This window comes from Rhinoraja longicauda, chromosome 13, assembly GCF_053455715.1.
Source record: "Rhinoraja longicauda isolate Sanriku21f chromosome 13, sRhiLon1.1, whole genome shotgun sequence".
NCBI lineage: Eukaryota > Metazoa > Chordata > Chondrichthyes > Rajiformes > Arhynchobatidae > Rhinoraja > Rhinoraja longicauda.
Genome location: NC_135965.1, coordinates 51,807,925 through 51,835,163, shown reverse-complemented (window position 1 = coordinate 51,835,163; position 27,239 = coordinate 51,807,925). Strand labels below are relative to the sequence as shown.

The 27,239-nt window shown below is 41.7% G+C and overlaps 1 protein-coding gene across 3 annotated transcripts in view; it reads left to right on the top strand.

The window, feature by feature from the left end:
- Nucleotides 1–21,881, top strand: part of plch1 (phospholipase C, eta 1) — a 75,491-nt gene extending 53,610 nt beyond the window's left edge. For 2 of the 3 annotated variants that reach the window (XM_078410970.1, XM_078410969.1), the window contains 10 exons: nucleotides 1,526–1,623; nucleotides 3,801–3,980; nucleotides 5,896–6,003; nucleotides 7,296–7,420; nucleotides 8,537–8,621; nucleotides 10,010–10,156; nucleotides 10,252–10,331; nucleotides 12,419–12,749; nucleotides 18,325–18,352; nucleotides 19,629–19,724. In XM_078410970.1, coding sequence (XP_078267096.1) covers nucleotides 1,526–1,623; nucleotides 3,801–3,980; nucleotides 5,896–6,003; nucleotides 7,296–7,420; nucleotides 8,537–8,621; nucleotides 10,010–10,156; nucleotides 10,252–10,331; nucleotides 12,419–12,749; nucleotides 18,325–18,335 — 1,165 coding nt within the window. In that variant the 3' untranslated portion in view covers nucleotides 18,336–18,352; nucleotides 19,629–19,724. Of the gene's footprint in view, nucleotides 1–1,525; nucleotides 1,624–3,800; nucleotides 3,981–5,895; nucleotides 6,004–7,295; nucleotides 7,421–8,536; nucleotides 8,622–10,009; nucleotides 10,157–10,251; nucleotides 10,332–12,418; nucleotides 12,750–18,324; nucleotides 18,353–19,628 lie in introns of all 3 variants that reach the window. The other variant, XM_078410972.1, reaches the window with a different exon arrangement.
- Nucleotides 21,882–27,239: the final 5,358 nt, after the last annotated feature.

Sequence of the window (27,239 nt, the reverse complement as noted above, 5' to 3'; positions counted from 1 at the left end):
TCCACCATTCAATCATGGCTGATCTATCTCTCCCTCTTAACCCCATTCTCCTGCCTTCTCCCCATAACCTCTGACACCCATACTATTCAAGAATCTATCGATCTCTGCCTTAAATATATCCACTGACTTTGCCTCTACAGCCTTCTGTGGCAAAGAATTCTACAGACTCGCCACCCTCTGACTAAAGAAATTCCTCCTCATCTCCTTCCGAAAAGAACATCGTTTAATTCTTAGGCTATGACCTCTAGTTCTAAACTCTCCCACTTGTGGAAACATCTTCTCCACATCCACTCCACCCAAGCCTTTCACTATTTTGTACATTTCAATGAGATCTCCCCTCTTTCTTCTAAACTCCAGCGAGTACAGGCACAGTGCCGTCAAACGCTCATCATATGTTAACCTACTCATTCCTGGGATCATTATTGTAAACCTCTTTTGGACTCTCTGAACCAGCACATCATTCCTGAGATATGGTACCCAAAATTGCTCACAATATTCCAAATGTAGCCTGACCAGCTCCTTATAGAGCCTCGGCATTATATCCCTGATTTTATATACAAGCCCTCTCAAAATTAATTCAGTGCTTTCTTTACCACTGATTCAACTTGCAGATGAACATTTTGGGAATCCTGCACCAGCACTCCCAAGTCCCCATGCACCTCCGATTTCTGGATTCTCTTCCCAATTAGAAAATAATGTTGGATCATTATAGTTATACAAAAGGGGAAATTAAAAATAATAGAGATATTGAAATTTAAAAGTAGAAGACTACAGATGATGGAATCTGGAGACAGCAGCTCGAGGAACTCAGCAGGCCAGTCAGCATCTGTGGAGGGACATGAACAGTTGATGTTTCGGGTCAAGACCCTTCATCTAGACTGAAAGTTCATCTAGACGGAAATAGCCAATATAAAGAGGTGGGACAAGATGCATGGATGCCAGTGAGGTGGGGTGGATTGGCAGATACAGTTGGGTGGGAGAGGGAAGGGTGGAGATAGCAACGGAAGCTGAGGTGATAGGTGGAGAACAAAACACTGTACACAGGCACAGCAGTAGAGTTGCTGCCTTACAGAGCCAGACACCCGGGTTCGATCCTGACTAAGGGGGCTCTCTGTACGGAGTTTATACATTATCCCTGTGACTACATGGGTTTTCTCAGGGTGCTCTGGTTTCGTCCCATATCCCAAAGATGTGCAGGTTTGTAGGTTATTTGGCTTCTGTACCTTAGCCCTAGTGTGTGGGATGCAAAACTGGGATAACATAGAACTAGTGTACAGGTGATTGTTGGTTGGCACAGACTCGATGGGCTGAAGGGTCTGCTCCCATGCTGTACCTTAAAATAAACCAAAGGTTTAGAATCTGATGAGAGAGGAAGATAAAGAATGGAACTGAATGAGCGGTGGTGTTGTTAAAAGTAGAATTATTCAACTTACCTTTGTCCCCCTTCTTCCAGGAGAGTGATGAATTAGTGTTATTTCCACATCCTTTACAAACAATAATAACTTAACATTGTGTTTTTATATAGATTGGGCCATCGCAAAAAAACAATGAAACTCTATCGCGGTCTTTCTGACCTGGTTATTTACACCAACTCTGTGACCTCCCAGGATCTCCAAGCCAAAGGTGAGGGATGTCCCGAAGACTAAAACAATTTCAATATGAAAAGTGTTACTGACATGACAGTATAATTATCTTCAGTGCCACAGGGGTTTATGATTGAATAGTTTACAATGTGGATTAAGTAACTTATCTTTATTCAGAAGTTCTTCACTAATGAAAGCAACTGACCTGATAATACCACACAGTTAAACTATTTATTTACCACTCCATCTTATCGAGTAAATTCACTGGCAAGCAGGCAAAGAATTTGGGATTGAGTAGAAATTTCTCCAGCTGCAAAATGAGATTGCAGTCATGCCACACATTTGCAGGTGTGGGGTGTTCCCAGGTACGAGCTTATGAACACTCCCACATACGAACGAGCTCCCTTAATGTTATTAAATTCACGACATAACATACTTACATACATTACTTCCTATGAAAGGCAGAAGTAGTTTCCTCTCTTTCCCTTCCCTTTCTGTAGTTATTTTTTCATTGTGTAGGAAAATAACTGCAGATGCTGGTTCAAATCGAAGGTAGATACAAAATGCTGGAGTAACTCAGTGGGTCAGGCAGCATCTCAGGAGAGAAGGAATGGGTGACATTTCGGGTCGAGGCCCTTCTTCAGACGGAAGATATTTTTTCTTATCAGTTTCTTTTCATTAGATGCCATGCATTACTATGCTGTGGACGTATGGGCACCATTTCAAGTGATTTTTGTATATTTACTGACATGGACAGAATTGATTTATGATTCTCTGTAAAAACAGAACCCGTTCGTTATCTGGGGAAGGCCTGTACATTGTCTCGTAAAGATCTTCAATTTTCATTCTCCTCTCTTTGCTGTCACCAATATTGCTATCAATTCCCTGCCCTGAAGGTGAACTTTTTGTAATAGACAATAGACAATAGGTGCAGGAGTAGGCCATTCAGCCCTTCGAGCCAGCACCGCCATTCAATGTGATCATGGCTGATCATTCTCAATCAGTACCACATTCCTGCCTTCTCCCCATACCTCCTAACTCCGCTATCCTTAAGAGCTCTTATCTAGCTCTCTCTTGAGAGCATTCAGAGAATTGGCCTCCACTGCCTTCTGAGGCAGAGAATTCCACAGATTCACAATTCTCTGACTGAAAACGTTTTTCCTCATCTCCGTTCTAAATGGCCTTCCAATTATTCTTAAACTGTGGCCCCTGGTTCTGGACTCCTCCAACATTGGGAACATGTTTCCTGCCTCTAACGTGTCTCACTAGGTCCCTATACAACTGCAGAAGGACCTCGTTGCTCCTATACTCAACTCCTCTTGTTATGAAGGCCAACATTCCATTGGCTTTCTTCACTGCCTGCTGTACCTGCATGCTTCCTTTCAGTGACTGATGCACTAGGACACCCAGATCTCGTTGTACTTCCCCTTTTCCTAACTTGACACCATTCAGATAATAATCTGCCTGCCTATTCTTACCACCAAAGTGGATAATCTCACACTTATCCACATTAAACTGCATCTGCCCTGCATCCGCCCACTCACACAACCTGTCCAAGTCACCCTGCAACCTCATAGCATCTTCCTCACAGTTCACACTGCCACCCAGCTTTGTGTCATCTGCAAATTTGCTAATGTTACTTTTAATCCCTTCATCCAAGTCATTAATGTATATTGTAAATAGCTGCGGTCCCAGCACCGAGCCTTGCGGTACCCCACTAGTTACTGCCTGCCATTCTGAAAGGGACCCATTTATCCCCACTCTTTGCTTTCTGTCTGTCAACCAATTTTCTATCCATGTCAGTACCCTACCCCCAATACCATGTGCTCTAATTTTACCCACTAATCTCCTATGTGGGACCTTGTCAAAGGCTTTTTGAAAGTCAAGGTACATCCACATCCACCGGCACTCCCCTGTCAATTTTCCTAATTACATCCTCAAAAATTCCAGAAGATTAGTCAAGCATGATTTCCCCTTCGTAAATCCATGCTGACTCGGAACGATCCTGTTACTGCTATCCCAAATGCTCCGCAATTTCGTCTTTTATAATTGACTCCAGCATCTTCCCCACTACCGATGTCAGACTAACTGGTCTATAATTTCTTGTTTTCTCTCTCCCTCCTTTCTTAAAAAGTGGGATAACATTAGCTACCCTCCAATCCACAGGAACTTATAATATAATTTCAAATTTTTAAAAGTACAAATATTTTTTAATAGGATCCTCCGGAAATGTTTTATCGTTAAGTGAGACTCAAGCCCACCAACTTTTACATCAAAAGCCTGAACAATTTATTGGTTTTAACCAGAAACATTTCACACGTGTATATCCATCTGCCTTTAGAATAGACTCGAGCAATTTCAACCCACAAGAATGTTGGAATGTTGGTTGTCAGATGGGTAAGTATGATTATACACTTGTATATATAATTTTTTTTAATGATTTTAATGTCATATTTTAACAATCTATAAATCTTCAGAATGTAAATTTAATTGCCTAAAGATCGGATTTCACCCTTTCTCGGTGCATTAAATGTTCATGTCATTCCATGCCACCCCCCAATACAGCTTCCCATAAAATATAGTGAAGTTGATCAAATTAATATTTTGAATGATGCTGGGGTATCTTACACCTTGAATGAAACTCTAAAATGGAATCAGTGCGCTGATGAAGAGACATTCTTTTAGGAAGGAGATGAGGAGAAATTTCTTTAGTCAGAGGGTGGTGAATCTGTGGAATTCTTTGCCGCAGAAGGCTGTGGAGGCCAAGACAGTGGATATTGTTTTGGCAGAGATAGATAGATTCTTGATTAATACAGGTGTCAAAGGTTACGGGGAGAAGGCAGGAGAATGGGGTTAGGAGGGAAAGATAGATCAGCCATGATTGAATGGCGGAGTGGACTTGATGGGCCCCAAAAGGTATAACTCTACTCCTATCACTTATGACCAGGCTCAAATGAATGCAGCTCCCTACAGTTTGCTGTACATCTATCTCAGAAATACCACAGCCCTTAAATGCACATTCCTCACAGTAACCAGGGAAGAATAGCATATTCAAGGACCTTTCCCTCTTCTTCCCCGTCCCACTAGGCAGAGGGTACAAAAGCTTGAAAGCATGTACCACCAGACTCAGGAACAGCTTCTTCCCCTCTTATATCAGGCTTTGAACCATCTTCTCATAAGCTAGAGTGCTCCTCCAGCGTACTTCCTTACAGACATTGGACTTTATCTCTGGAACTGTAACATTACAATGCTGCATAACTATATTTTGCACTCTGGTATTTTTCTTTTTGTTGTACCTTTTGTACTTGTGTATTGCTTGATTGTACTTGTGTATGGTATTATCCCATTTAATAACATGCAAACAAAATCTCAGTACACATGACAATAATAAACCAGTAGCATTACCAAAAGGAACACTCCTCATTAAGGGCAGAGGCAGGAATCTCATCATAATTACTCAAGATGAAAGTGCATGGAAGAGGAATATTTTATGCAACAGTGGACCGTGAATGAATGATACTTTATTTAGATTTAGATTTAGATTTAGAGATACAGTGCAGAAACAGGCCCTTCGGCCCACCGGGTCCGCGCCGCCCAGCGATCCCCGCACATTAACACTATCCTACACACACTAGGGACAATTTTTACATTTACCAAGTCAATTAACCTACAAACCTGTGCGCCTTTGGAGTGTGGGAGGAAACCGAAGATCTCGGAGAAAACCCACGCAGGTCACAGGGAGAACGTACAAACTCCGTACAGACGGCACCCGTAGTCAGGATCGAACCTGAGTCTCCGGCGCTGCATTCGCTGTAAGGCAGCAACTCTACCGCTGCGCCACCGCGCCTAACCCTAATGTATTCTCACATGTGAAATGCCACAGTGAGATTCTTTGGTTTGCGTGCACAAGTGAGCATGCAGGGCATTGACAGTTGAAAAGTGTTCCATTTAGTCGCCAATGGTCCCTCTTTGTTCTCGGCGGCGTGCCCAGCACCCACGTGGTCCCATCCGACATGCGGTACCCACCGCCCCGGCCTGTCCTCGACCGCTGGTGCCTGTCCTCGATGGCCGCCGGGTCCTTTCCCAACGGCTCCACGGTGCCAACCCTGAGTCTGGCCACGGGGACCCGGCTTCTCAAGGGCCACGACCTCCTGGTAGCAACCACGTGATCCACCATTAGAAACGTCTGGCTGGAGGTGACTCAAAGCAATGGAAGAGGTTTCTCCAGTTCAGTCCTTTTCTAAAAATTATAAAAACAAATGAAAGGGAGAGCTTTCAGATTGTGACATTACCATTCTGTTTGCATTCACAGTGGCACTAAATTATCAGTCTGATGGTCGTATGATGCAACTAAACAGAGCCCTATTTATGAAAAATGGAAACTGTGGTTATGTCCTAAAACCTCAATCGATGTGCCAAGGTATTCTTCATATTTAATATTTCATTTGTTTTACGCTATTAAAGAATAAAGCTTGGATATGTAGATTACAGTTTTCCAGACATACTAATCAAAATAGCCTTAAGGATATTCACCTACTACTATCTTGAAAGAGTTTTAACTGCCCTCCTTCAAGGCTTTCGCCTTTCACTCATTTATGCTTGTGTTTTACGTTTTGGGTGCTATATCGCTGGAATGTTGTGAATTGTTCTGTTCTGGGGGCCACTACATTGCTGAGCTCATTTGTAACTGTACTTGACATTAGGCACGGTATGTAGACCTGCCTTTGGACTAGAAAATGGCCGCAACGTTAGAGTCCTACAGCACAGAAAGAGGCCCTTCGGCCCATCGTGTCCGCGCCGCCCGTTACCAAACACAGTCTAATTTTAATCCCATTTTCCCGCATTTGGACCGTAGCCCTGAATGTTGTAGCATTTCAAGTGCCCATCCAAATGCCTCTTAAACGTTGTGAGTGTTCCCGCCTCCACCACCACCCCAGGCAGTGAGTTCCAGACTCCAACCACCCTCTGGGTGAAAAAGTTCTTTCTCACATCCCCCCGAAACCTCCCCCCCCTTACCCTGTATCTATGTCCCCTCGTTGTTGAACCTTCCACCAGTGGAAGAAGTTCCCCGCCATCTACCTTATCTATGCCCCTCATGATCTTGTACACCTCGATCATGTCCCCTCTCAGCCTTCTCTGCTCCAGGGAAAACAACCCCAGTATGCTCAGTCTCTCCTCATAGCCGATAATTCTGGGGGAACTCAGCGGGTCAGGCAGCATCTTGGAAAGGGGTGGCGGTCATTCAACATTTTGGGTTTGGAACCTTCTTCAGACTGATATGAAACCTTGATTCAGCCTGCAACATGATTGAAATAAAATTCACTGCAAGGTATAGTACTATTTGCTGAGGTCAAATAAGATGACTTCTACAAACCTGTGTATTTAAATAAGCACCCCATCAGTTTCAAGTGCGTTTCCTTGGTGAATGCTTGTTAAAGTTTAGCCCGTTAAATCTAGCAGGAAATCAGCAGTTAAATCTTCCACGTTTTCCTTTCTTTGATGGAAATTAAAAGAAAATTCTCATTTTCCATTTATCAAGTTTTCTTTGTGGTGTGACAGCAGATAGCATTTAATGCACTCTTATGAAATTCAATTTTAAACAACTCAACAAACCTGCTGTGTGAAATGATTTTACATTTGCTTCATTTTAAAAAACCATATGTTCATTTCAAATCTAATTCCTTTCTACACTGTGTGAAATTTCCGTTTCAGGTGTTTTTAATCCATTCTCTGAAGATTCTCTGCACGGCCATCTTAAAAAGCAGCTCACACTAAAAATTATCAGTGGGCAGCAGTTGCCCAAGCCACCACATTCTATGCTTGGGGACAGAGGCGAGGTAATGGAGATTTAATGTCCTACTAATTTGATTTTGGTCATTCAACTACAATGCCAACCCTGGATTTTATTATCCCTGCCAAAGAAAGAAAATTAAACTACAGGTCCACCACCGATTTTCTGGCATCTATCTGATGGTCTGGCACCTCCATTAATCCGGACAAGATCACGAGAGCATTACATGTAACGCACGCTCTTTCAGGATGTGTGCCTCCGTCCTGAAAGAATTAATTGTTTACCTGTTTGTTAATTGTTAATTCTTTATTTAAGTTTCTAGCAGTCCATGGTGCTTTAGAGACACGGGTGGGGTATAGTTAGTGGTAAAGATGGGTATTACTGAATTATTATTACATGACCTCTGTTGGTCTGGAAAAATGGATAATCGGGCAAGGATCTTGAACCAAGGGTGCCGGGAAATCGACGGTGTACCTGTACTTGTTTACGAAGAACCACTGACAAATCACTATTTTCCTGTTGAGGGAGGATTAATTAGATGAACTTTTCCTCTTCTACATGAAACATGTTACATTTGGATAGAGCAAGAGTTGAAATGTAAAGATGTAACATTAATATTTCTCTTCTAAAATTGAGAGATTCTAGTTCCTTAGAATTGGGCAAATGCAGAGGATGGGAAATTATTGGTTGATTAAATGTACAACATAGAGGCAAAATAGGAACATGACTTTAAAAAATGTAGCAATGTATGTAGGTTAATTGGCTGGGTAAATGTAAAAATTGTCCCTAAAATTGTAACTAGTGGGTGTAGGATAGTGTTAATGTGCGGGGATCACTGGGCGGCACGGACTTGGAGGGCCGAAAAGGTCTGTTTCCGGCTGTATATATATGATATGATGATATGATGATATGTAGAAATCACAGATGTAGATAAGGATTTCACCATTTGGACAATTGTGATTTTCATCGATGAGCATTATTTTGCTAAAAATTATTGTTGAGAAAAATGATGCGATGTTTCTATTTATCTGCAATTGAGATATGTTCCGAAAGAATAATAAGCCAATGTGCATTTTTTGTAGTGTTTCATACTTGAGTGCATTAGTAAATTCCAAGAATATATTTTCACATTTACATTTTTTAATTGATTGGTCTTCAACAGATAATTGATCCCTTTGTTGAAGTGGAAATTATTGGTTTACCGATAGATTGCTGTAAGGAACAGACCAGAGTGGTGGATGATAATGGTGAGTTGTAGAGTCCACTTTGGTCTATATTGTATTGTAATTTCTAATTAGCTCAATTAGATAAATAAAGAAAGTCCAAATACAACATATCCACTGGTTTTCCCTTCATCTATAATTACAACCTAAAAAATATTCTAACAGATTTGTCTACTTAATTTTATTTTTATAAATTCGTACTGTTCGATCATGATATTCATTGATAGTGTGGCAAGAGGCGCAGTGGTAGAGTTGTTGTCTTACAGCGCCTGAGACCCGGGTTCCATCCGGACTGCAGGTGCTGTCTGTATGGAGACCTTCGTGTGACTGCGTGGGTTTATTTTCAAAGTTGCTTGTTACCATACCTTAAAGATAAATTATTGCATTATCCCAACGACTAATGTTAGATTAACTTTTTTTAGTTTTATATTCTTTCTCTTACATTTTTTAAACAATGCAATTACATTTGCTGCCTCCCAATCTATGGGAAATGTTTTTGAATCTATGGAGTTTTGGAAGATGATAACTAGTGGATATATTATCACCATAGTTGCTAACACTTTCAAAACTTTGTGAGATAGGTCATCAAATCCTGTACATTTATCCCCTTTCCATACGATTACTATCCCAATACTTTTTTTTAACTAATGACGATTGTTTTATATTTTAATTATCTATTTTCTAGGTCTTCTTTCAAGAGGACAGACACAAAATGTTTGGTCAATTTCTTTGCATTTTCTTTTTTTCCCAATTATCTGTTGCAGTCTATACGGGATCAACATTACCTTTTCCTAATATTTTCCATTTTGCATATGGATAGAGGCTTTTACAGTCTGTTTAATGTTCCTCATTAGTTCCGTCTTGTATTCCATTTTCACTTTCCCATTCCTGTTGGGGTTTGTGCCTTAAAAGGTTATATATTTGTTTTAAACTATATACTAACTCTTTAAATATGAACCAATGGTTGCTTATTATCATGTTCTACACTGTCTTCCATTCACTTGTTCTCAATGCATATCAAATTCCACATCTCTCTCTTGTACATATCATCATCCTGTGCAGTTGATCTCCACTTGTTAGCAGTTAATCTTTGATCAATATGCAAGCTAATGGAAGGATGAACTAAGCTAAAGGAAGACTGGTATAAATTCACATCAAAATGTTAACATACTAACACACCTTGTACACGACATACATTAATTTACATTTTAAAATGGTCTAAAAGAATGGAATCAATAAAATCATGTGGTTCATAATGCAAAATAATGATTTTCTTAACTGTATTCTCTGAAACAATAATCAATGTTGGTTCTTTTCCAGTAAATAAAGTTAATGGCAGGGGTGGATTTTTGTATGCCCTAGAGAGTTGACTGAGATAAAGGTGGAATTCTAAACTTCATTCTCATTTTCAGGATTTAACCCTGTCTGGGAAGAAACCATGACTTTTACAGTCAACATGCCTGAAATAGCCCTGGTTCGATTTCTGGTGTGGGATCATGATCCAATTGGACGAGACTTTGTCGGTGAAAGAACTGTGTCCTTTAGCACTCTCATGCCAGGTGCACTCCTTAAAAAATCATCTATCAAAATGTCGCCAACTCCAATTTACTGTCAAAAGCAACATACTGATTTAGGAAAATGCTTCTTTCCACAGGATATCGTCATATTTACTTGGAGGGCATGATGGAATCTTCACTATTTGTGCACGTGACAATTCATGACATCTGCGGAAAGGTCTGTAATCTTTGGTTTTATTTGTTTCATCCCTGATTTAAATATATCATCAGTTTTTCTAATCAGATTCTTGATTAGTATGGGTGTCAGAGGTTATGGGGAGAAGGCAGGAGAATGGGCTTAGGAGGGAGAGATAGATCAGCCATGATCAAATAAAAATAAAAAATAAAAATGTATTATTATGATTGAATGGCGGAGTAAGGAATGGCCTCATTCTGCTCCAATTGTTCTTATCCTGAGAGAGACAATGTTATGCACCATAAAGGCAATACAACTCCTTCCAGGGTGGTGCATCAATGTCCTTTGATATGTTGGAGGACAAATTGCTAGATTGCTGAAACAAAGCACCTTCAAAGCCCCTTTGGAATTCTGGTCTCCAAAGTCATAATAGCACAAGTCTGAGCTTGCAAGCAAGCGCAGTCCTACCACCTTGTCATCAGATGGACAACTTGGACATCAAATGGCTTCTGGTGAGATGCAATGGAAGCTGAGGCATCATCCATCAGCCATGCCCAGTAGCTGGGCAGACCATATTAAAATGGTAGATAGAGCTACAGAGAACTGCAGATACAGGAATCTTGTGTGAAACACAAAATGCTGGAGTAACTCACTGAATCAGGCAGCATCCATGCAATGAATGGAGAGGCAATGTTTCAGGTCGGGGCCCTTCTTTAGGAAAGGTGAGCTCCACTTTCTCCACAAATCCCTGTGCAAGAATCGTGTTGATCCTTGATTTTGCATTACCGATAGGGCTACCAATACAACGACCATTTCCCTAATGTGTACCTTCAGCTTTCTTCCTTCGGTGTAAGTCCTCAACTGAGTGCTCTAAAATATTACCTATGTATGACCTTAACTTTTGGGACTCTGGAAAATGCGCTGCCTTTCTCCTACAGCCTTTCTCCTGCCCTGTCCATAGGCCATTCAGAACTGGTGAAACTAGTTTCTAAACTGCAAGTGACAGATTAGATTAGATTGCCTTTATTGTCATTCAAAATGAATTTGAACGAAAATCATTTGAACGAATATCATGTTAGAGTTCCTTCATCTTTGCTCTCCACACTGGGAATAAGGGGATATATGGTATTCAAGTGCTGCTTAAGGGGGCTGATTGCGTGAAAATATCTGGCTGAATGCTCTTACCCATATTCCCTCATGTCATTCAAGAAGCTAATTGCAAAGACTTCTTATCTTTGGTTCCAGTTACAAACCTCCCTTCCTTTGATTCAGGCTGGCTTCAATCAGAACTAACTCGCTGGAATTGATACTGACTATTTATGAAATGAGGGCCCAGAGAGTACAATTGTTGCTTGAATCATGATGAGGAACAAGCAGCAGAAATTGTGTTTGCCCTGTAGTGGGTCAATGGGCCCAGGTTAATCATATTTTGTGATTCCATCACCGATTTTCCAGTGATAACCAATTTGCCCCTAATGTATTTTTCTTTGTACTGCAGTCTTTCAATTTGCACATTATCTAGGAGTTGCAAAATGGTCGTCTTTTTGGAATTGCTTTATTTCCTAATGTCTTGTGCAATTCCATCACATTTACTGGATTGTCATTTCTTTCATTGCTGATTCTTGTTCATAGATACAAAACAACTAGGGCTGTTATTCCTGCAAAATAAGCTCACTTTTAGTTGATGATAGGTCTTTTTTTTAAACCAGCCTACGACATATTTGTTTCTGCATTCTGCCAAGTGTGTTCAGCATGTTGAGTAGATATTCAGATAGATGTAATTCATTTGACTCTCATATGAAGGAATAATTTAATCCATACATTCATTTAAAAGGGTCAAGAATTGGAAGAAATGTATCTCCAATTCTTGAAATAAATTTGCAATTATGTTGCAATTGATATTTAAAATTTACAATTTAATTATTTTGAAATATTTGGGTATAATCCTGGCGATGTAAATTTTGTTTATCTTGTATATTTGGTTTGATATTGTTAAGACTTTTCCATATAAAGGTGGAGATGGGTAGAATTATTATTGTAGAGGTCTAAAATCTAACAGTAATCAACGTAATATAACCTCTTTCAAAGTAAACAAAGTTCATTTCAGTTTCTTTAATCACCTGATATAGCAACTAATGGGACTCAGGGGTCTGTTCAGCAAGACTCCCAAATATCCTACAGTGAACAACAACCAAGGCAATGTTTTGCAAAAGAAATCCTTTGGAAATCGAATTCTACGTCGCACTCTCAGTGCACCCACAAAGGAAAGGAAAAAGAGCAAAAGCGTGCTTTTGGAAACTGCCATTGACTTGCGGGAGCAGGAATCCAATCCTCTTCCTTCCAACGAGCGAGAAATAAGCAGCAAGCGAGGAACAAAGAAACTCCATGTGCGTCCGATGTCGATGCCAGTCGAACATTTGCTTTCTGGAGAGATGCTGCCATCTGCTGGTGAACAATCTGGTAAGGGACAACGGAATTATAAAATCAGTTGATACTTCCAAGAGTGAAAACCCGAATTTCTAATTTCACACCATGTGCATAGATGCAGCTTAAGAAATTCATAACTAGATCCATTAATCCCCAGCTTGAATGTATATAAAACCTTGCTGTGAAGTACACCCTTGTTTTTATCATGAAAAAATGTTGTTTGGGTCCAAAGACGATGAGTTTTCTGCTAATATTATTTGTTTGCATTGGTTTAATTTTTTAACATAACTTTGTGCAACTTATCCCTTCTATATATTTATCTCTTTATATATTGTACTTTTACCTTTTTTTGGAGACTGTGTTTTATTGTGTTCCACTGGGTCTACTTTTTCTTTGTTCAGAATTGATCTAAACCAATTTTTCGCTTTCAAAGTCACAATCATTCCCAGTGATCTTTATCTGAAAAGACCTGTACTTCCCTCATACCTCCACCTTCAGGATTGACAATCATGCTTCAAATTCAATAACATGTCTGACATTAATACGTTGTAATCTTGGTGAGCTTTTAAATCCATCTCTTCTAAATGAAAATTACCTCAGTTAACATGTTTGACTAGTCATCCCAGCCATGTTTTACATTCACAAATATAGAAACAGAAAAATAGGTGCAGGAGTAGGCCATTCGGCCCTTCGAGCCAGCGCTGCCATTCAATATGAGCATGGCTGATCGTCTAAACTCAGTACCCCTGCTTTTTCCCCATATCCCTTGATTCCTTTAGCCCTAAGAGCTAAATCTAACTCTCTCTTGAAAGCATCCAGTGAATTGGCCTCCACTACCTTCTGTGGCAGAGAATTCCATAGATTCACAACTCTCTGGGTGAAGAAGTTTTTCCTCATCTCAGTCCTAAATGGTTTACTCCTTATTCTTAACCTGTGACCCCGGGTTCTGGACTCTCCCAACATCGGGAACATTTTTCCTGTGTCTAGCCTGTCCAATCCTTTACGAATTTTATGTGTTTGTATAAGATCGCCTCTCATCCTTCTAAATTCCAGTGAATACAAGCCCAGTTGACCCATTCTTTCATCATATGTCATCGCCATCCTGGGAATTAACTTGGTGAACCCATGCTGCACTCCCTCAATAGCAATAATCTCCTTCCTCAAATTAGGAGACCAAAATTACACAATACTCCAGGTGTTGTCTCACCAGGGCCCTGTACAACTGCAGTAGGACCTCCTTGCTCCTAAACTCAAATTCTCTCGCAATGAAGGGCAACATGCCATGAGCTTTCTTCACTGCCTGCTGTACCTGCATGCTTACTTTCAGTGACTGATGTACAGGCATACCCAGGTCTCATTGTACCTCCCCTTTTCCTAATCTGACACCATTCAGATGACACCATTCAGATAATAATCTGCCATCCTGTTCCTGCAACCAAAGTAGATAACCTCACATTTATCCACATTAGACTGCATCTGCCATGCATCTGCCCACTCATCCAACCTATCCAAGTCACCCTGCAGCCTCATAGCATCCTCATCACAGCTCACACTGCCACCCAGCTTTGTGTCAATAGACAATAGACAATACACAATAGGTGCAGGAGGAGGCCATTCGGCCCTTCGAGCCAGCACCGCCATTCAATGTGATCATGGCTGATCATTCTCAATCAGTACCCCGTTCCTGCCTTCTCCCCATACCCCCTGACTCCGCTATCCTTAAGAGCTCTATCTCAAGTTAAGTCAAGTCAAGTTTATTTGTCACATACACATAAATGTGCAGTGAAATGAAAGATTACCCACAGTCCAACAACAAGAGCAATAAAAATAAGCAATAACACACACAATCAAACAAAAAGAAACATCCATCACAGTGAGTCTCCTCCAAGGTTACTTGGCTTGGTGTAAGTGTAAATTGTCCTTAGTGTGTGTAGGATAGTGTCAATGTGCGGGGATCGCTGGTCGGTGCGGACTCGGTGGGTTGAAGGGCCTGTTTCCTCGCTGTATCTCTGAACTAAACTAAATATATACATAAAACACACACAGATTCTGCAAGACTATAAGAGAAAAGGACTGGGCGAAAAAAACTAGCCATTAATGCAACACACAATTGGAAAAACAAGTCCATGGTAGTGCAAGAGGTGGTCTGTAGTGTTCTGTTGCTGGGAGAGCAATGGTATAATTTTCATCCCCCTTGGTAATCAGAGAAGGTACCTGGACGAGCAAAGCGTGTGCCTCACTTTCAGAATTGTCTAGAGTGGAGTTGCTGATTTTGAATGATGTGGATGAGAGCTTATTTAGCAAAGCAATGATATAAGTAATCAATGCTGTCATATTAATGTCATATAGTGACACGTGGACCATAAATCAGACCTCTGAATTTGTATTGTAAATGCCATTACAATTGCAGCTCAAAATGCTAATCTTCAAAGTCCAGCATAATTTATGTAAAATTCGATTACCTGTCATTCTTTTATACTCGAAGGTCGACACAAAATGCTGGAGTAACTCAGTGGGATGGGCAACATCTCTGGAGAGAAGGAATGGGTGACGTTTCGGGTCGAGACCCTTCTTCAGACTGATGTCAGGGAAGTTGGGCGGTACAGAGATAGAATGTAGTTGGAGACATTAAGACTGGTGGGAGAACTGGGAAGGGGGATGGGATGGAGAGAGAGAGAAAGCAAGGGCTACTTGAAGTTAGAGGACAATAGACAATAGGTGCAGGAGGAGGCCATTCGGCCCTTTGAGCCAGCACTGCCATTCAATGTGATCATGGCTGATCATTCTCAATCAGTACCCCATTCCTGCCTTCTCCCCATACCCCATGACTCCACTATCCTTAAGAGCTCTATCTAGCTCTCTCTTGAATGCATTCAGAGAATTGCCTCTCTGAGGCAGAGAATTCCACAGATTCACAACTCTCTGACTGAAAAAGTTTTTCCTCATCTCAGTTCTAAATGGCCTACCCCTTATTCTTAAACTGTGGCCCCTTGCTCTGGACTCCCCCAACATTGGGAACATGTTTCCTGCCTCTAACGTGTCCAACCCCTTAATAATCTTATACGTTTCGATAAGATCTCCTCTCATCCTTCTAAATTCCAGTGTATACAAGCCTAGTCGCTCCAGTCTTTCAACATATGACAGTCCCGCCATTCCGGGAATTAACCTAGTAAACCTACGCTGCACGCTCTCAATAGCAAGAATATCCTTCCTCAAAATTGGAGACCAAAACTGCACACAGTACTCCAGGTGCAGTCTCACTAGGTTCCTGTACAACTGCAGAAGGACCTCTTTGCTCCTATACTCAACTCCTCTTGTTATGAAGGCCAACATTCCAATGGCTTTCTTCACTGCCTGCTGTACCTGCAAGCTTCCTTTCAGTGACTGATGCACTAGGACACCCAGATCTTATTGTACGTCCCCTTTTCCTAACTTGACACCATTCAGATAATACTCTGCCTTCCTATTCTTACCACCAAAGTCAATGTTCATACCGCTGAGGTGTAAGCTACCCAAGCGAAATATGAGGTACTTTATCTCCAATTTGCACTGGGCCTCACTCTGACAATGGATGAGGCCCAGGACAGAAAGATCAGATTAGGAATGGGAGGGAGAGTTAAAGTGCTGAGCAACCAGGAGATCAAGTAGGTTAAGGCGGACAGAGAGGAGGTGTTCAGCAAAACGATTGCCGAGCCTGCGCTTGGTCTCGCCGATATACAGGAGTCCACACCTGGAACAGCAGATACAGTAGATGCGGTTGAAAGAGGTGCAAGTGAACCTCTGCCTCACTTGAAAAGACTTTCGGGGTCCTTGGATGGAGTCAAGGGGGGAGGTAAAAGGACAGGTGTTGCATCTCCTGCGGTTGCAGGGGAAAGTACCTGGGGAAGGGGTGGTTTGGGTGGGAAGGGACGAGTTGACCAGGAAGTTGCGGAAGGAACAGTCTCTGCGGAACGCAGAAAGGGGTGGTGATGGGAAGATGTGGTCAGTAGTGGGATCCCGTTGGAGGTGGCAAAAATCTCAGAGGATTATATGCTGTATGCGATGGCTGATGGGGTGGAATGGGGGGAGGGGGAGCAAGAGTGGAGACCCTAGTGAGAGCCTCATCTATAATGGAAGAGGGGGACCCCCGTTCCCTAAGATGGCTTGGACCATCTCCGACATCTCCCTACCGTTTCTAGATCCATCACAGGAGACAGACTATTGACTGACATCTATTACAAACCCACTGACTCCCATAGCTATCTACACTACACTTCTTCCCACCCTGCTTCCTGTAAAAACTATCCCCTACTCAAAATTCCTCTGTCTATTCCGCATCTGCGCCCAGGATGAGGTGTTCCAAACCAGGTCATTGGAGATGTCCTCGTTCTTTAGGGAACGGGGATTCCCCGCTTCCATTATAGATGAGGCTCTCACTAGGGTCTCCTCTATATCCCGCAGCTCCGCTCTTGCTCCCCCTCCCCCCATTCGTAACAAGGACAGAGCCCCCCTTGTCCTCACCGTCCACCCCATCAGCCGTCACATACAACATATTATCCTCCAACATTTTCGCCACCTCCAACGGGATCCCACTACTGGCCACATCTTCCCCTCTCCACCTCTTTCTACTTTATGCAGAGACCGTTCCCTCCGAAACTCCCAGGTCAACTCGTCCCATTCCACCCGAACCACCCCCTCCCAAGGTACATTCCCCTGCAACCGCAGCAGATGCAACACCTGTCCCTTTACCCCCCCCGACTCCATCCAAGGACCCCGACAGTCTTTTCAAGTGAGGCAGAGGTTCACTTGCACCTCCTTCAACCTCATCTACTGTATCCGTTGTTCTAGGTGTGGACTCCCGTATATCGGCGAGACTAAGCGCAGGCTCGGCGATCATTTCGCTGAACACCTCCGTTCTGTCCACCTTAACTCACCTGATCTCCTGGTTACTCAGCACTTTAACTCCCCCTCCCATTCCAAATCTGACCTGTCTGGCCTGGGCCTCCTCCATTGTTAGAGTGAGGCCCAGTACAAATTGGAGGAACAGCACCTTATATTTCGCTTGGGTAGCTTACACCCCAGCGGTATGAACATTGACCTCCAACTTCAAGTAGCCCTTGCTTTCCCTCTCTCTCCATCCCCTCCTCTTTCCCAGTTCTCCCGCCAGTCTTACTGTCTCCGACTACATTCTATCTCTATACCTCCCACTCCCCTGACATCAGTCTGAAGAAGGGTCTCGACCAGAAACGTCACCCATTCCTTCTCTCCAGAGATGCTGTCTGTCCCGCTGAGTTACTCCAGCATTTTGGGTCTACCTTCGATTTAAACTAGCATCTGCAGTTCTTTCCTACGTATTCTTTTATACTCAGCAGGGATTAGGTGCTGTCTGCCTAATCTCTCTTTATAGGACAAACCCAATGCCAAGAACCAATCTGGTGACCAATAATTCTCCTGCAAAAAGTAAGCATTAGGATCTTTCTCTAATCTTAAAACCATGATCTAATGTATTTTATTTAATATTCTTACTTGAATTTCTTTCTTTTTTTATGAACTGAATGTAAACCTTTGAGAATAATTTTAACATTTCTTTCTGTTTTTGTTCTATCCTTACTGTCTTGTTTCTCCATAGTTCAAAACTGACTAGGAATCTTCTCCAGGTAAACTTGAACTTTGAGAAAGGTGCTTCACTGATTTTTAAAAATCAAAATGATGCATTTGCCAAACTTCCCCATTAAGCTTTGGATTTGTAATACAATAACACTTAAACAGAAGATATTTTAACCTCAGTGAAGAACCTTATCAACACCTTTTGTCTCTTGTTCTCACCATGTTCTTTTTACAAACATATTTATGTAGACTTCACATCTGCGTAAATTGATTTTGGGTCAATTGTTAAAATAAAAATGTGTTCAGTAAAAGGTTAAAATGAATGCCTGTGTTGCTTTGTCTGAGTATGCAGTTCACATCTGTACATTTGTAGCAGTTTTAAAACCACACCAGTAAACATAAGATGGCTTTATTCGTCGCAGAGTTAAAGAAAGGTCGACCTCATTAACTTGAGGTAGTAATTCTTGTCCATTTAGCAGAACTACTCAGAGTATTGACAACATCTCCATTTGTAATAAAGATTGTGAATGCAGTTGCAAGTATCACACTATTTAGAGGCCACATTCTAGTGTCCATGTGCTGGCCCTGACAGGATCGAACCCCAGACTATTGTGTGTGCTGGTGTGCATTTGCCATTGTAAAGGACTTTTCAAGACTAAAACTAATTTTATAACAACAACTACAGCATGGAAACAGGCCTGTCCGGCCCTACCAGTCCACGCCGACCATTCTCCCTGACCTAGTCTCATCTACCTGCACTCAGACCATAACCCTCTAATCCCCTCTTATCCACATACCTATCCAATTTACTCTTAAATAATAAAATCGAGCCAGCCTCCACCACTTCCACCGGAAGCCCATTCCATACAGCCACAACCCTCTGAGTAAAGAAGTTCCCCCTCATGTTACCCCTAAACCTTTGTCCCTCAATTCTGAAGCTATGTCCCCTTGTTGGAATCTTCCCCACTCTCAAAGGGAAAAGCCTACCCACGTCAACTCTGTCCGTCCCTCTCAAAATTTTAAAAACCTCTATCAAGTCCCCCCTCAACCTTCTACGCTCCAAAGAATAAAGACCCAACCTGTTCAACCTCTCTCTGTAGCCTAAGTGCTGAAACCCAGGCAACATTCTAGTAAATCTCCTCTGTACCCTCTCCATTTTGTCGACATCCTTCCTATAATTTGGCGACCAGAACTGCACACCATACTCCAGATTCGGCCTCACCAATGCCCTGTACAATTTCAACATTACATCCCAACTTCTATACTCGATGCTCTGATTTATAAAGGCATTTATTTTATTTATTTTTATGATCATTTATTTTACAGAAACCAAAACGGGGGCAAACTCAAGATCAAAGGGTTGTGAAGAGAAAATGGTGAAATCATCATCCCCTTTGCCTCAACTCATTCCAGTATCAGGTGCCAATGAGATAAGTGGAGCTCAGCCACAAGAATTGACAAAGAGTATTTTGAAAGAGTTATCAGCAAACAAAGAACACTGTTCATCCAATAATGTTTCTTTCGAAACCCCTACTTCCGAACATAATTTTATTGAGAAGGATGAGGTGTGTGACCAAAGACAGTTGCACAAACCGGAACAGTCCCAATGTGATGGGACATTATGGCAGTGGACCACTGTAAACCTATCACAAGACCAGAAACTCACCAAGCTACAAGAGGAACCAACTGAAAATATTTCAGTTCCACATTGTAATGTAAATTGTATCGAAACTGAAGAAAAGATTGAACGTTATATCGCAATGTCTTCCATTTCTTCACCTGTCTCTGTAAATAATTTTGATCTTTCACAAAATTTGGGTACGACTCTTAACAGCACAGTCTCTCATCTTATTGATGCTATATCCTTGCCCAGTGAGAGTGAAATAGGCAGTCCCATATCAGCCCTCATTGCCCAGTTTGATGCAACACCAGACAGAACCAATCTGACAATGGTTTCAAACTTTCAAGAAACCAACAAACATACTTTAAGCATGATGTCTGGACTGTCACAACCACGTGGTTTAGAAATAAATGCTCCTGTAAATCTACTGTGTGGGGACATTAAAGCCAAGAAAGCATGCTTGAATCTAACAGAAGATACAATCTTCTCTAGCCCTGAGATGTCAGACCATTTCTCATATACCATAATAAATGAAGAAATTCTCTCTCCTATTTCTGTTAAATACACACCAAATAGAAACATAAGTGGCACAACATTTGATGGAGCATTCCATAAGACCTTGCATCTGGATACCATTACTCCTACAGGTGAAGTCAGCACCCATGATGAAACTTGGATTGATGCTAATGATAAATGTGGTAGTACTAATACCCTCTGTATAACAACCGAGAATGCAATTCTTAACGCATCTCCACCCATCGATTCCATTGGCAGTAGTTTATTGGACGTAGATGACCTAGACTTTACCATCACCACCCCAGAAAGTTGTAATGAAGAATTGAGCCCAGCTGCCAATTTCTATCAAATGAGCCAGAAAAAAAGTAAAAAAGCAACCAATTTGTTGGTTTTGGAGAATTCGCCAGTAAAAAATGCCAATGAAAGGGCGCTATGCATTTCTGAAAGGAATATTTGGAATTCACTGCATTCAGGTGCAAATGAAGCATCCTTGGCCATCCACCCCTTTATTGGCGCAAAGCAACAAGGTGCGAGTAAGTCCAAGAGCCTTGGAGATCTGACTTCAGAGGACATATCTTGCACCTTTGAAAGCAAGTATAAATTTATCAGCAAAGGTTTCGTGGTGCCAAATATTAGAGGGCAGAAAGCAACGCCTTCCCTGAAACATATGCCAAAGGCAGCAGATGCTTTAACTGAGCAGCTACGCAGACTCGTGTCCTTGGAGCAAGAGGAAAATCAGGAAAGCCGTGCTCCAATGATGAGACTGGAATCTGGTTACCAAAGAGGTCTGGTAAGAAAGCTCTCGTCTCGAAGTCAGAGCAGAGTCCGTTATGTTGCCAACAGGGCAAAGCAAATCCAGGAAGCCAACAAGCATAAACTTTCTGGTAACAGTACCTCTGGTGATGTGGTTTTTAGAAAGAAACCCCCTATACAACACCATACAGTTAATAGGCACTCCACAGGTTCCTATATTTCAGGATACCTAAATCAACTTAAAGAAGAAGGCTTGGAAGGCCGTGGTATTCCTGAAGGTTCTTGTAGTACTTTGCTCCACAGATACACTGACGATTTTTACACTGACGACTCGCTCTTTCAAACTGAACCCAGTACAGTTAGTGAACCAGAGATTTACTTCTTACTTCGGCTGTGATTTAGATACAAAGAAAAATATTGTTTATAACTTTTTTTTTAAACTCTTCCATTGAAACATTTTTCCTTGTCTGTTTAAATATGCAAGAGTCATCATCACATATATATGCATTTCAACTTGACTCTAATTGTGGTCATTCCTCAGAATTTGGCTGTGACGTAGGAAGTTATTGTCATTTACATTAAACGTGAAGTCTGTCAAATGTGTACATTTTGTTTTTTTATAAATTTGGGTGGATTTGTGAAATGTATTTTGTGTTTGGTGAAATAAATACATTCATTTCATCTCGTAATGCAGAAGATTTGTCTGTAATTTGAGGCAATGCAATGGACTGTTTCATATTTTTGTATCGATAAAAACGGTCATCAATTCTTGTGTCCTTTAGAAAAGTTTGACTTTGATTTATAGCAAGAGTGAGGACTGGGATTTCTTAACCAAATTATTTAGATTGCGTGTTATACCTGTGATGTGAAAACATTTAGACTTTTTCATTACCTTTGCTGAAAGTGTTTTGTCTAATTACTCCAGTTGATAAGCCTCTGCAAAGCATTTGAACATCCTTCTTATTAAGTGTAAGAAAATAACTGCAGATGCTGGTACAAAGCGAAGGTATTTATTCACAAAATGCTGGAGTAACTCAGCAGGTCAGGCAGCATCTCAGGAGAGAAGGAATGGGCGACGTTTCGGGTCGAGACCTTTCTTCAGACTGATGATTCGGGTCGAGACCCTTCTTCAGACTGATGAAGATAAGACCCTTCTTATTAAAGCATCTTTCCTCTTTCTAGAGGCTTGCCAACATCCCATTGTCTTTAGGCATTATGCAGGACAGGATTTGCCTCCCTTGGCGAATTGAAAGGTGTGTGTACACACACTTTTATGTAACTACCTCTGAGAAATTATGACTTTGCTAATCATAGGTCCGGTTAAGCCGAGGTTAAAACGTTTCCAGAAAGACTGCTAGCAGCTTCTTTTCAGAGGTGCCAAATGGTTTTACGTATTTTAGTCCATCTTTATTTGATGCTCACCACTCCCAGAATGGGGCCTCAATGGTAATAAGGCACGAATAATGCTGAGTGTATGGACGTTCATGTGAATAATTGTTATGCTGTTCGCATCCAAAACAATGGACATTGGCTAATCAAATACCATGATATCCATGGATATTTCTGGGGTTTATTCAATATCGTCCACACAACTTTTCCACTTAATTAATTTTTCTAAATTTATTTACTTTTTAGTATTTCCTGCTTAAAAATCCCTGTAAACTGTATCCCAATAATCTATAGATTATAATAAACTAATGTTAAAATCACTTTGCTTATTTAACTGTTTTGTGGTTATTTTGAATTATTGTGGAACTAAAGTGAATTGGCATTCACGTTTCTTGCTTATTTAACGGAAAACAAAATGAACAGGTCCCCAGTTGTGAAGGAACGACCTTCTGTGCTCGGACCCGCAAGCTTGTGCTTGTCTTATTGGAACCAAAATGCGTTCCACGTTTACTATAATTTCTCCTCTGAGAGAGTAAACTTTCCAGGGAGAGGCTGTCGAGCAATTAGCTTCCCATCAAATGGAAACTAGAGGCAACATTTGTGCATTTTATCTTACGTTTCAATGTAGACAAATGCTGACAAAGAAAGTGGAAATAGATTTACAGCTTTGATCGCATGGGTTTCTCCAGATGTGACGTCCATTTACATCTGAGTGTTGTCTTCCCTTCTGTGAACATGGTGAACAATTGCTGTTGAAACATTCATCGTCACTCAGAATTATCGCCAAATATTTGTTAAACATTGGTACCTGTTCATGATCAAGCTGTAAATCATTTTGAAACGTATTTCTTTCTCATCCCATGTAATATTCTCTGCACTGTGGCTTGCATAGTTGTATATGCTGAGGATAAATAGAGTCGACTGATTCACCCGAGGAGAAAGGAATCCTCTCTGGATACTCCACATGGGTCACCTCTGATGAGCTCCAGTTTATCTCTGAAGTATCAACAGTGGGTTCCATGTGTGTAAAACCTTTTCCTTTGAGAGAGTAATTTCTGGTTAGCATGAAATACAACAGCAACCGCAGGTGTGTGTACACACTTGATTGATTTTTTATATCACATGGGAAAGCAAAGCAATCTGATATAATTTTATTATATAACAGTACAATATCTGTTATATATTGACCAACTATTTCTATAAAATCTAACAAATTTGAAGTTAAATATTTTAGACTTTAGATTTTAGAGACAGTGCGGAAACAGGCCCTTCGGCCCATCGAGGTCCATGCCGGCCAGCAATCACCCACTACACTAGCACTATCCTTACACGCTATGGAAAAGTTTTACAATTTTACCAAAGCCAATTAACCCGCAAACCTGCACGTCCGTGGCGTGTAGGAAGAAACTGGAGAACTGTGTGCAGTTTTGGTCTCCAAATTTGAGGAAGGATATTCTTGCTATGGAGGGCGTGCAGCGTAGGTTCACTAGATTAATTCCCGGAATGGCAGGACTGTCGTATGTTGAAAGGCTGGAGCGATTGGGCTTGTATACACTGGAATTTAGAAGGATGAGGGGGGATCTTATTGAAACATATAAGATAATTAGGGGATTGGACACATTAGAGGCAGATAACATGTTCCCAATGTTGGGGGAGTCCAGAACAAGGGGCCACAGTTTGAGAATAAGGGGTAGGCCATTTAGAACGGAGATGAGGAAGAACTTTTTCAGTCAGAGGGTGGTGAAGGTGTGGAATTCTCTGCCTCAGAAGGCAGTGGAGGCCAGTTCGTTGGATGCTTTCAAGAGAGAGCTGGATAGAGCTCTTAAGGATAGCGGAGTGAGGGGGTATGGGGAGAAGGCAGGAACGGGGTACTGATTGATAGTGATCAGCCATGATCGCATTGAATGGCGGTGCTGGCTCGAAGGGCTGAATGGCCTACTCCTGCACCTATTGTCTATTGTCTATTGTCTATAACCCGGAGTAAACTCATACGGTCACAAGGAGAACGTAAAAACTCCGTACGGACAGCACCCGTAGTCAGGATCGAACTCGGGTCTCTGGCGCTGTGAGGCAGCAACTCTAACGCTGCGCCACCGTGCCACCATTTCTTCCATAACAATTGAAATCCATTCCCTGTGCCGGACATACTGGAAGGCATACAATTGATATGATGGCAAAATGTGATATCATAAAGGTCTCCTTCATGTTACTCCTTAGTAACTGTGAATGACTGTGTGATGTGTTGATTGCTTGAACTAGATCCTACTGGTTTCCCAATTCTAACGGGCCAATGATTGATGTAGATTGATGTAGAAAACCTGAATCTGTGAACTTAATTTCTCCTTCATGAGATGCCAGGTTAGAGTTGGATGCACACAGTAAGAGCTTCAGCTGCCTGAAAAGTGGGTATCAAATGTTATAGCAAGCTAAACTTCACCAATGTGAAGCAACACCTCATATCATTGCCTTTGCTATTTGGCAAGCAACTGCAGAACAGGATTAGGAGGAAGGAGGAGGCATTGTAAAAATCTCAATTCTGGATAAGATTCTGTGGATAACTTACCCAAAGCAATATACAAATCCTATTTGCCATCCCTCTGTTATTAATCAGCACTGTGTTTGCTTGGCCACAATGTAAAATCTGCCAAAAATATGCATTAATAACCACATTTATTAATAAACTCATCAAATTGCAATCACCAGCAAAATCCCTCAATGTTTTCATTGCCACAGAAGGCTGTGGAAGCCAAGTCAATGGATATGTTTAAGCCAGAGGTTGACATATTTTTGACGGGGGTCAGGGGTTATGGGGAGAAGGCAGGAGAATGGGGTTGAGAGGGAAAGATAGATTAGCCATGATTGAATGGCGGATTAGACTTGGTGGGCCGAATGGCCTGATTCTATTCAAGTGCTCAATTTTTTTTTAATTTATCAGAGTGAGGAATGATATTATTAAAACGTAATATCCTGTGGGGCATGGCAGGGTTGATGTTGAGATATTTGACATCAATGGGAATGGGGAAATCATGACTAAGCAAACATAGTTGCAGGATTCACACTCAGTTTATTTTTATACACATCAGGGTGCAATGAAATTCCTTGTTCACATGAAGCTCAAAGTAAACATTATAATACAGAACTGATAAATACAACACTAAACACAATGTTCATAAGTTAAAAAGTGATAGGAGCAGAATAAGGCCATTTGGCCCATCAAGTCTACTCTGCCATTCAATCATGGCTGATCTATCTTTCCCTCTTGACTCCATTCTCCTGCCTCCTCCCCATGACACCTGTACTAATCAAGAAATGATGAGTGCAAAGCAGCAGAATGGTCTAAGTTCAAGGTTTCAAAGTCTCAAGGTCAGTTTATTGTCACATGTACCAATTAAGGTACAATGAAATTTGAGTTACCATACAGCCATACTAAGTGAGAAGCAACAAGACACACAGCCAAAACATCCACCACAGTGGATTCCACATTCCTCACTGTGATGGAAGGCAATAAAGTTGAATCTACTTCCTCTTTGTTCTCCCATGGTTCGGGGCAGTCAAACCATCCACAGTCGGGGCGATCAAAGCCCCCGCTGGTGACGATCGAAGCCCACGTCGGGGTGATCAAAACTCCAGCGTTGGGGTGGTTGAAACTCCAACCGCGGCATGAAGCTCCCGAGTCGGCCTCTTCTTACCAGAGATTGCGGGCTTCACGATGTTAAAGTCCACAGGCCCCGCAGTTGGAGCTTCGATTCCCGACAAAGGGATCGCAAGCTCTGCGATGTTAAAGTCCCGCAGACTCCTGCGGCTGGAGCGCTGGGTGGGTCTCCAGGAACGGCCGCCAATTCCACCACGTTAGGCCGCAGTGGGGACGGAGGTACGATACGGAAAAAAATCACATCTCCGTCGAGGTAAGAGACTTAGAAAAAGTTTCCCCCAACCCCCCACATAAAATAATCCAAGGAACTCTAAAACATACTTTCAACACATACTTAAAATAGCAAAATTGAAGAACGGACAGACTGTTTTTTGTTGTTTTTTAAAATAATATATATAATACAATAAAACCAAAACAGAACCCACCATCAGAATATTATACAAACAAATATACCAATTGGAACTATTATACAATTATATTACAATCCCCATCCAGGATACATCCAATCCCCCGCGGTGCCCAGCGGTCCCGGAAATCCTCCAGGGTGCCCGTGGACAGCGCGTAGTCCCTCTTCAACACCACCCGGGACAGACAGACTGTTGGCGAGTCCAAAAAAAACTGACGTGTATTAGTAAAATAACAGCATGAGGTAAAGTTAAGAGTATGTAGCAGCACCTCTGGGAAGGGGGTGTGAAAGAGGTCATTGGTTCCAGAGTCTTACAGCCATGGGAAAGAGTGAGCTTTCAAAATCCTGTACCTTCTCCCAGAAAACTGAAGTAAGAAAAGGGAGTGGCCAGGGTGACAAGCATCCTTGACGATACTTCCAGCCCTCCTGATGCAATGCACCGCGAAGAAGGACTGGGTAGAAGGAAGGGACAAATCTGTGATGGGCTGGGCTGCGTTAACCTTCTCTGCACGCTCAGGCGTTCAAGAATAGAGCAATAGCAGACTGAGATGCATCCCACCGGAACACATTCTGTAGTGCACCCATAGAAGTTTGGGAGAA